Consider the following 11,334-nt stretch of genomic DNA (forward strand, 5'->3'; position numbering starts at 1 on the left):
GACTGCTGTTTTATTCAGTTTGTCTGCCGATGTGTGTCTGTCCCTATCAAATAAACTTTATAATTTGGCAAAAAAGATCCATATTACAGTGACATGTTTCATGGCCCATGCTTGTGTGAAAGGTTGAAGTTACTGAAGGATCTCAGCTTTGCATAACAGTACTAACTTTGGATTAGATCTTATGTATGTGACATTTAATAATGCACATTTCTTCAGATAAAAGCCGATGTAGTGTTTATGTTTAGAAATGACAGGCATAAAATGAAGCACAGCCTCACCTGCACCTTAATCACATTGAGGTTTTTGGTTTTCCTGTACCTGTCTTTTCAAATCTAAAATCAATTCGTAAACCATGAGATGAGTTTTACCAATCATACATCAGTTTGTACCCACTGATGGAACACTTTGTATCTGCTGTTTGGCAAAAAGTTATTTATTTAATTAGCTTTCTACATTCCACTCGGTGTTCTGGGAGGAAATGTTGTTCTGTGAGGTTGCCTAGAGTTCTGTACATCTTATATGGGGTGAGACTGTGGGTCAGAACCAAAATGAATGGAAAAGTGTTTAATACAATGTTTTCAGAAAATAACATGAAAATAACAGTATGTGAGATTTGTGTATTTTTATGGAATACACAAATCTCACATTTGTGTATTCCAAATGGACATTACCTGTCTGAAATGGTCTGTTAATGGGTATGAAATTAAAATAGAAATGAGGAGAATGGTAACACGAAGGAACTAAATGGTGCTATAAATAGCTAAATAAAGCAGAACTTACCTGATACTAAAACTGTAATAATTTGTTTGTTTAAAAGACGAAAACTAATTTGGAAGTGATTTGTACTATTTCTGTTCATAGGCGCAGTTTTCCTTTGAGCCAAATGCTAACAGGATGGTTGGAGGCTCACAAAGCAGTACTAGCTTGTTTGCTTATTAGCCCAAGACACAAAATCACTTTGCTAGCATGTGTTACAGCTCATATTTTTACCTTCACTGTACAACTTATGTCACATAAAGCCATTTCTTCTTCTATGCTGCTAAAAACAGACAATCGCCAAAGTTCAGGAGACATTTTCTGCTTATTTTTAGGTATTGACGCAAGTTCCTGAGATCTGAAATAGACGCCTGACATTCTTTGGTCAAAAAGCCAACAACAAAGAACCAAATCTTGGTTTTCAGCCATGAGTGTACATAACTGAAAACCGTGTGCATCCACAGCGAAGAGATTTAGAGAACGCATTGAGGCACTTAACTTCATTCCATCATATTCTTCTATATTGGTGAGTAGTTTTCTATTCTTGATTCAACAGCCAAAAACTACAATGTGAATGTACATTCAGGTTTAAAAAGGCGTGAAAAACATTTTCCTATCTGAACAAAAGCAACAGTGATAAGCTTATACAACAAGAAACCACACAGATAAATATTTAGCAGCCATAATAACCTTTTAATACTTACATTTCCCTCAGCGTGAGTTCAATCTTAGACTGCTGCCACTGGTCTATCTATAAAGAAGAGCCCCATTTGTATGAATGACGTGAACTGGTAAACATTTGTGAAAACAGCCAGTTCAAAAGGATCAAATCCCTGCAATTCTGTGTTGCTCAATTTATCAGTAGTATCAGTCTGTTCATTTTTGAGGGCCCCAAAAAATGGGCCCTCAGTTGTGCTTTCTACTGATTTTGTTGAAAGCACATTTCAACAAAATCAGTTTGTTGAAATGTGCTTACCCTATTTTATAATATCCTTGGTGAAATGCCTGTGAGCAGTGAAGACACTCAAATGATACTCATACATCTAATTCTGATTAAGTCCACATTTAGAACTGGGACAGATGACAATGGAAATGTATAGTTAGCTTGCTACACCAATCAGCCAAAACTTAAATAAAACTTAATTCTTTAAATACTTTGTGTCGGGGGAACTGGTCTATTATGGCCATGTGCAACGTGATTGGAGTTTGTAAATTGGCTTTTTCAGCAGAACTTTTCAGCAGGATTACTAATGCTTCAAAGAATTGGCAATGGAATTTACGCTTCATTTTTTTCCTTCACTTTTCAGCAACCACTTTAATATTAGCAGAAGAAAAATGGTCTGCTTGGCACTTACAGTTTGAGCTGAGAGAGTGACAAATGCTTAACATTTAACAAAGACCCCTAAAGGAGGGTCTTTACCACATATCATTAAACTACATATCTATTAAAACCAAATAATTTAGTTACTTACAGTTTTGAAATAAAAGCTTGACTGACTAGAGCAGAAACACTTACGAAAACTCGATACAAGTACGTGTAGACATAAGTTTTAACATTGCTTAGGTCCAGATTTACAGCATCTGGCTTCTTCAGAATGTCTAATGTAAAAGTGGGATTAAAAACAGAACAGTTTTAGACTGCAGGTGCAATGGAAATATGTTTGCTTATTTTCATAGTGTATCTGTGTTCTATTTGTGTTCTATATGTAATACATACACAGATTTTTTTAGAGGGAGAAAAGATCAGAAATGGACTGGTCAGACTGCCGTGAAAAAGTTGGATTTTCCGGCTGTGAATGCAATCTGCGAAGATGAAAAAGAGGATCAGTCCCGCCAATATTGTTAAGAGAGAGAACCGTATCGTTCCACTGAGGAACGTATAGAAATTGACATAGAGTTAGATTAGAGTTGGTGATAATCTGGCACACGATTACAACAGCTGTGCCAACAGAGTGTAGAATAGAATGGCTGCATGACAACACTCTGATAACATCATCACCTGTATCCAAGGTGGAGGTGGTGCCACCTATTACTTATTTGATCTGATATTAATAATCCTCACAACAGACAAATATTGTTTCACTCATTTCATTCCACCAAGCTATTGTGTGCTTAACCTTTATGAGTGTATTTTTGAAACCCAAGGTGCCCTAACAAATTGCATGTTGTGGTTTTTCTAGAACTGTAAAGATATTAGACAGTTTAATCATCAAAATATGTGCTTTCAATCCTCATTTCCCCCATAAATGTATCCCAATATGACCAAAAAACAAATTTTGACATCTTCAGGTTGTAAAGGTTTTCCTCCTTTGATACCAGGGCTATACAGAGAAACACTATCATCCCTGAATCCTTAAAAATAGAACTAAAAATACACACATGACATTAGAATGGTGTTAATGTTGGTACTGTTGAGCTAAATATGTACGCCTGTGTAAATGATGCAAGAGAAAAGACGAGCATGATGTGCTAATGGACTGTGATTATAAAATCTATTCAGATCTCGAAGAATACTGACAGCTTTTAGGGAAATGAATCTGGATTTCTAGAGCAGAATATGTAAAATTACAGGATAGATGCTGATAAACAGCCTTCACTGCTCACATTGTTTTTTTTTCTAAATAAAAGTACAAATAATTAAGGACATGAAGTAAATCACAAACCCAAACAAGGGCAAACACATTGGTTTTAAAAACAGCGATCCCAGAAAAGCTTTCCATCCGCCTGTTTAGTTCTGACAAACTCTACCGGAATTTCAATTATTTTTGTTCATTGTTATGGGCAGTATAGCTTCCTTTTTTTTTTATCAAGACAGATACAATAGAAACACTTACTTCAATGTTAACTAATTAAACAGCTATAAAACTAAAGCTCAAATATTAAACGTTAACTGTCAAAAATCTGACTTGCAATTCAGGTTTTCCCACAGATGGGGGCCACAATAAAGTTTTTGCACTTGCAGTTTGGTTCTGTTAAATTAAATAATGATAATGTATTTGTTGATAAAATACAAACAACAACTCAGATTAAACTATAGGGGCAGAGAAGAAAAAGACATTAACACAAATCCAAAATTTAGAAAAACGTGTCGTCCTATGTAGGGTTCTCCACGTTGATGGATGTGACAGTGGCCATGAAGCAGCGCTGGAAAAGGCGGTCGGGGTCTGGCTGCTGGTTGTCACAGTCTAGCTTGCCTCTTACAAAGTGTTTCCTGAGGCCTTGTGGGCCAGCAGGGGCGCTGCTGTGGCTGGCTCCGGCTCCTTGTTGACTGATGATGGCGTCTGAAATAATGAAAAAACAAAAAATAAAAACCTGAGGATGGATTCAGCATGAAAAACATATTGCTGCTTCTCCAACAGATTTATCAAAGCAACTTAACCCATTTAAGATTGAATGGCCTACTGTGAGGAACACGATTCATAATGAGGAAGAGAATCTATGACACAAATGGCTCAAAGCCAGTAGTCTTGGTGTGACACTGAAAAATGGGACCCACGTACGTTTAAGCTGTGTTTCACAAAATAAAATAATTTTCTTAAAACCAAACTGAGACCAAGATAACATTTTGCACCCAAAACGGAGGCAGCAATAAAGATTAAACAGTTATTATCAACAACCACAGAATGTCTTAAAGTTTCTTTTGCTACTGGACACTCAGATTACTTTGTCTCTTCAGACATACCTGACATGTTTCCATGATATGCTTCTTAGTCTGAAAACTGAGAAAAAAGAAAACTTGAAGAGGTGTCACAGATGTTTCCAGAAGCAGCATCAACCAATCACTATGACGACGAACTAACATTGCCTACTGCTACTGGCTTTTTGCTTGACGATGTCATTCCAGGTGTAGGAAGGCTAGAAGGTCCCTCATCCCGGTCTGTGGCTGTGTGGGTTTGCTTCCTAACCTCCACCACCTCCATGATCCAACGCTGATGTCTGTTGTTTCCCCTTTTGATGATCTTGGCCCTTTCCCAATCCATGATGTGACTTTCCCGTTTACTGTGGTCCGCGGTAGCTGATTTCAACTTTTCTTGCAATGCCTGTGTTTTTTTTGTTTTTTTTTGGCTTGTTGCTAGGCTTAGGAACAACAGCTGTCACACCTCTGATGAAGACGGAACCATACAGTCGAAATGTCAGGTAATTTCAGTATCTAATGACAAAATCAACTTTAAGATTTTATTGCATATAGACACAATTAGTTTTATTGAAATAATAATAAAAGGTGAAAGCAGGAACAGAACGGCCTTTCAGGTCAGACTCTAAGAGACAGGATGGTAACTGACTGGTAACACAACAAACAGGAAGTTATGTTTTATCCAGCAGCTGGTTTCCCAGGTTTTCCTCTTCAGAGACTCAGATCTATTAGTGCATTAGCAGATAAGCCTTCCGTTCCTCACAAGACTAAAGATTTGAAAAGATAGTCTCACTCCAACCAATCAAATGTTTTTTCAGCATCAAATGACATTATTGCCTCACAGGTTTCTCTCTCTGGATGTAGATGAGTGGTATAGAATGTTATACTGGTGTCTGATGTTAAAAGAATATTGATCTTTTCTGAATCCTGTCTGATCAGGGAACATAATCATTGGGATTGCCTTCTGAAGATGACATGCCAATACCTTAGCAATAATTTTTGTCAGTGTTAAGAAGAGAGGTAGGGCAATTAAAAACTGCAACTAAGCAGCTCTTTGCCTTTTTTGAACAATAAAGATAGAACTACTACCTTTGATGTCACACTGACAGCAGCAAGGCCATCCGGACTGGGTGCTTTCCTGCTTCTGAATGCTGACGCTATTTCTGTAATTGTCAGATCTTCCTCAAGCTCATTAAAATGATCAGCAGTGACAGAAGGGATTTGCAGAGATCTGAAAATGTTTTCTCAGCTCATCAGCGCCAGCGGGCAAGTCAGAACTTTACATTGATTTGTAAAAGTCTCTACAGCAGGAATTCATTTCTGCATCAACAGTGTGTCGCCCCAATCAACCTGTCTTCTTACCTTTTTATGATAGCTATCATTTTGGATACAATATATTCAGCTTGTTGTGTAGAAAGAATATCAAATTCAGTTTTAGTGAATTTAGTAAAAAGGTCTGCTGTCGGATATCTATGGTATAACTCATCCACATTTAGAATCTCTTTGGTTAGTTGTTTAAGACGTTCCTTTTTGCCATATGAAATTGTTATGCCCCCCATACAGGTGTTCAAAGTGTCCCATAATGCCAAAGACGACACTCCTGGGATGTGATGAACTGCTACATAGAATTTACTTTCAGATGAAACATATTTCAAAAATACTTATTCTGAGACCAAAAAGGTAATTCATAGAGCGGCCCAGGGTCTGAGATGACTTTACATCCAGAATCACACTTTGTTATTAGATGCAACATTCTCCTATTAACACAAATATGAATTCTATATGTGACAAAGTTTTATAAGAGAAGAAAGAATACGTGCTGGAGGTGGGGTTATGGAAGCACCCCACTGTAATTTTCAAGCAGTGAGTTAATGGACTGGGTAGATTTTGACAGGGTGCACTTAAAAGAGCATACGCTTTGCATCACATGTGATTATAAAATTGTGTATTGGCATATTTGGAAAATTAGAAAATAAATTGTAGAAAAATAAAGGATAATCCTAATTCAGGAACATAAAAAAGGCCAATACTGGCAGTGTATAAAATTGTTCAATTACAATCACTATAGTGCCAAGCAGAATCTGAATGTACAACAGATTCTACAAATTGCACATTGCTGCTAATTATAGTTACTGGTGATGATGGAATGATGATGACCTCCAGCCAGCCACCTGTATTCCTCTTGCCCAACCCGTTGGGAGTGGTCAGTCACCATGTCTTTCTCAAGCTGCATCACTGGGGCTATCATAACTGCCAGAGAGTTGGAGGCAGGCTTCCTGGGCAGATTAAGGATTCTGATGTTGAACCTCCTAAGGATTCTGTCATTTCTTTCCCTTCGATCTAGAAATAGCCATGCATGTGTTTCTTATTTCCAGACTTGACTGTAGCAATGGACTACTTTGTATTGGTATTTCTCAGTCCTCCTTGAAATGACTTCATCTTATCCAAACCATGGCTGCCCACCTTTTAGCTAATTCTTCATATCACCCTGGTGCCTTTTCCATTACATTGGCTCCATATTCATTGCAGAATCCAGTTTAAACTCTGATTGTAGTTTTGAAGGCTTTGAATGGTCTTGGCCCATCTACTCTAATATAACTCTATCTTATTTTTCAGTCCTCTTAAGGTTTTCTGTTCCATGTCAAGATATATGGAATAAAAAATTCACACTACTGATTTTTAGGATTGGTGAAAAAGTTTCAAGTACTCTTTTGTTTTTTGTTGTTTTTTTTGCACTGCTGGGTTTAAATTTGTTGTAATTAGAGCTTAATACAAAAATAGAGACTTTTTAAGCTAACTGTTCTTCAGCTGATCTAAAGTTTAAGAACATTATCTTAAAAGTCTAAATTAACACACAAATCTGACTTTTGTTTTCTGTAAGTCTGTCGAGCCAGTCAGTCAAGATTGGACAAAAATTCAAAAGGTCTGAATAGATTCTGACTATAGCCCAGTAACCATATGTGAGACAAGAAGTCAGAGGATTCAAGCCATCTCCAAAGGGAATGTTTCCTAACACAAACTCGCTTGTGTGGGTTTTACGAGGCAGACATTGATAAGAAGGTTTCATTCTCTGATGGCAGGGTTGGTTCCCAGGTAACTGTCTTCTAGGTGGCACAGGAAAGGAGGCCCCGTAATTATCGGGAGCCTCTTCCTTTCAGTGGAACAAAGACGCTGTGGACAGACTTGGGTCATCACATGCAGAAGTGGCAGTTTGAATCCCGCTTACAGGTCTGGCTCCTTCAGCAGGATTTCAATCGGGGGAATGTGCAGAATTGTACAGAATACGGTTGTGATAGTTAGAGCTATTCACCAGTGGACATCCACCAATCTGTGGATTCCTCTATTCACCGATGTTTCTGTGGAAAATAACTCCAAATTATTTGCAGAAAACTCCTATTCACGGAATTGTGTCTTTATTTTCAAATATCTGAAAAAAGCATGTTTACCAACAACTCATCTATTTCCCTCAAGGCAAGAATGCTAGGGAAAACATATTGAACACTTTTTTTTTTATCAGATTAAATTTGCAGAGGAAGGTTAAAGCTTTACAAAACCCAAGATCTTAAAATGTTCAAAAACTTTGGATCGGTAAATCTCTATAACCTCTTTAAACATTTTACAACTTGCTGATGCTGGACTGTTATTCAGTGAGTTACAATCAGTGAGAAAGTGATTCAAAGAATTAACAAAGTTCAATTATTTCACAATTGTACGTATGCAACGTTTGTATGTATGTCTCATTTTCAAGAGAAAATGGGGAAGAATGGCAGCAACACATCTACCAATCAAAACTTCAGACATCAAAAATTAAATGAAAAGACAACAGTCCACAACAATATCCCACTTATGCCAAATGTAACTTCGCCTTCTTCAGTCATTTTCTAACAGAAATGCAATTTAAGGACATTACAGCAATTATAACAATAAAGACCAGACACTGCCCCAGGTAGTGACTTCAGTAGCTAAACTCTTGAGTCTATTTCGTGGGTTTAATAGACAAAAAGTACTATGCATTCTATGGATTTTTGGTGATTTTTCTTGAGAAATCAATCGGAAAATCAACCAAAGGAAAGAGATATTTTATTCTGCAATAACAAGAGCCTTCCATGGCAGACAATGTATTCCTCTTTTAACTTCACAAGATAAAAATAGTGCAAGTATTTCAGTTCTCATTAATTAATGTAAAAAAAAAATGTGGTAGTGACTTCAGAAGACAAAAAGCTGGTGAAGTCAGACACACCGGTTGAAAAGGAGTCACTTGTCTGTCTGAAATTTAACTTAACAAAAAATTATCAAAGCACGAATAGAGAAAAATTCATGATGAAGTTACAATGCTTCCTTTTCATGAGCCACAAACACCAAACAGTCATCCATGTAGAAAGAAACAAATTACCCACAGTTTGTTTACTCAACTCATTCATTCATCTTTTACACATTTTCTCAGGGCAAATCCAGTCCAACATGGGGACAACGTTGGGCTAATTGCAATACTAACAGACAGCCCCTATTAAAGGACCAGCATTGTTTTTTCCAGGCATATATGCCATTTTATAGCTCAATCAAGTAACTATGTTAACTTCAGTTGTTAAAAAAATGCTACTTATATCAAAGAAATTTGTCTTCATAATTTAATGCTTTAAAATCAGGCCTCTGTCTCCTTAAGAAATCCTGCTCTTTATAAAACTCCACCTTGAGGAAGTCATCACAACATGGCTATTCTATTAACCCTTTAACAATGTCTTTACCAGCGTTTCACTGAGAAGTAGCTGCTAAGAGCTAGTCTGAAGGAGCTGAATGGGACAGTCCTGGGTGAGTGCTGCTCTATGTAGAAGAAGCTCAGAAGCTTGGAAACTGTAACTTCGAGGAGGAGCTGAGTCTTGAAGGCGGAGTTAGGTCCACACAGGCTTTTTGCACAGCTGAATGGTCGCCATGGAGATTAAAGGATTTCTCAAACATGCATAAAAGAATCAAGGCAACGCTTCAGTAATGTTTTTGATGAGGGAATAACATAATATGATGTAAAGCTTAAAAAATTGATCGTACATAACACTGCCCCTTTAAGCCGCTTCACACAGACATGTTGTTTTCTGCAATATTTGTGTCCATATCCATAAACTCAGAGCTGTCTTTGTTTTCCTCTGGATGAAAGAGTAACACAGTTGGGTGTTGAGAACCAGGTTTTTCAATGGCAATCCATTTTCTTCAATCATCCCTGATGTATCCAGTACACAAACAGCCAAATAGATGCCATTCTCCTTCAAGAAGCCAATCTTCTCTCAGTGGACCTTTTGTTCCAACTGTGCACATGATGCTGGCACATCTACTCTTCCACAACAAAGACACTTTGTGCTGTCAGAACTGCCTCTTTCAGTTTCACGTTTTTCTCTTTCTTTTCCAATAAAGTGACATCTGTAGCATCTGTAGTTCCCTTTAACCAAAATGAAGTTGTGATCTCTGCTCCTTCACACATTTATTTAGGTTTGATAAGGGAGCATAGCTGGCGTCTCCAAGTAAAGGGAAAGTTAGGATAATTTTTCTCTTAATAGAGAATAAAGTTGGTCGTTCAATTTTTTCTGCAGTTTGTAGGGCACCTTTTTGGTGGCTACTATACTCTATCTGTGATGTCCAACTCATCCAGGCAATGAACTCCTTCCATTTCACTGGAGCGTCCTCTAAGGACACGGCTGTGCTCCTGAAGCATCATCCCTTTTTGTGGGAGGCTGAGAGAAAACTCGTTCCATGGGAGCATGGGCAATATTCTGCTAAATAATGTTTTTGCTTTCAGGATTGAGAGACTGATGGGCTCCTTCAGACGCCCATCAGACCTCAATTCCAGAAGATAAAGTCAACCACTCAGTTATCTTTATTGAAAACCAAGCTATGTTTTTTTGTTGCTAAAATGGAAGGCATTGTGTTGTATCCTTATTATGTACAGCATATAGTTATGATCCTCATTTCCTGAGCTGTGATTAAAATTTTGAATGCATTCATTTTGATGTAGTGTCCTCTCTCTGTTATTAGAGAGAGGACACTACCTCTCAGCGGGATACAATGTTTATTACATACAGATGCAATGTATAGCTAGCTTAACTCCCTCTGAATGAAGAGTCCAATAACCGCTTCCTTTGATGCTCTAGTAATTCATCTTTTTCCACTGCTGATTTCTCATGCTGTTTATTTCTTAACTGATACTGCAGCAATTTCAGAGGAGGAACAAAACGCTGCTGGGTTAAAAAAGAGACACTGAGATTAAAAAATGTCTTGCATTACTTTACTATGTAAAAACACAACTTAGAAAAATTATGTGCAAGACACGATTAAACTAAAAATGATTTCAAGACGTGAAGCGGCCACAATTTCTTCCATGGTACTCAAGCAGGTGGGTGAATAGCCCCTAATTACAAGTTTAATTGAATTACATATAGATAAGAAAATAAGAAAACTACAAAATTTGAAACCTAAATGAATGAACATCCGACAAATTACTTTAATGGCTCCTACAGAAACATTTACGGACCCAAACAGATGTGAGCCTTCATGAATCAAGCTGGTGATACAGAGCCCTGTTCAAGCCTCAAATGGAACTCAACAGGACTCATACAGAGCATTTCATGTAAAATTAGTGCCAAGAATCTTCTGTTCATTAAAGTGAAATGTTAATGTGTACATATGAAATACACATAGTAATACACAGCGTGACGGTGGCGATGGCGGTAGGAGTTTGAGCTACACTGGGTGGTATGCCGGTTCGGTCTCTGGGCAGCTTGCCAGCCCACGGCAACTGTGGCTACAATCCAGTAGCTTGTCGTCATCAGTGTGAATGTGCCCTTTATGATTTTGATCTGAATAAAGGGCATTATAAGTAAAATTGATTATTTGTATGTGAATAACCTCGCTCATGTGATAAGTCATTAAACTGTCATTCACAGGTTGTCATTCACAAT

The 11,334-nt window shown here is 37.6% G+C and overlaps 1 protein-coding gene across 1 annotated transcript in view; it reads right to left on the reverse strand.

The window, feature by feature from the left end:
* The window catches only part of LOC103139821 (membrane protein FAM159A), a 15,594-nt gene continuing 4,260 nt past the window's right edge, over positions 1–11,334 (reverse strand). Inside the window, exon 3 of the mRNA XM_016672743.1 lies at positions 1–4,037. Coding sequence (XP_016528229.1) covers positions 3,850–4,037 — 188 coding nt within the window. The 3' untranslated portion in view covers positions 1–3,849. The remainder of the gene's footprint in view (positions 4,038–11,334) is intronic.

This window comes from Poecilia formosa, unplaced genomic scaffold, assembly GCF_000485575.1.
Source record: "Poecilia formosa unplaced genomic scaffold, Poecilia_formosa-5.1.2 Scaffold65, whole genome shotgun sequence".
NCBI classification, from domain to species: domain Eukaryota; kingdom Metazoa; phylum Chordata; class Actinopteri; order Cyprinodontiformes; family Poeciliidae; genus Poecilia; species Poecilia formosa.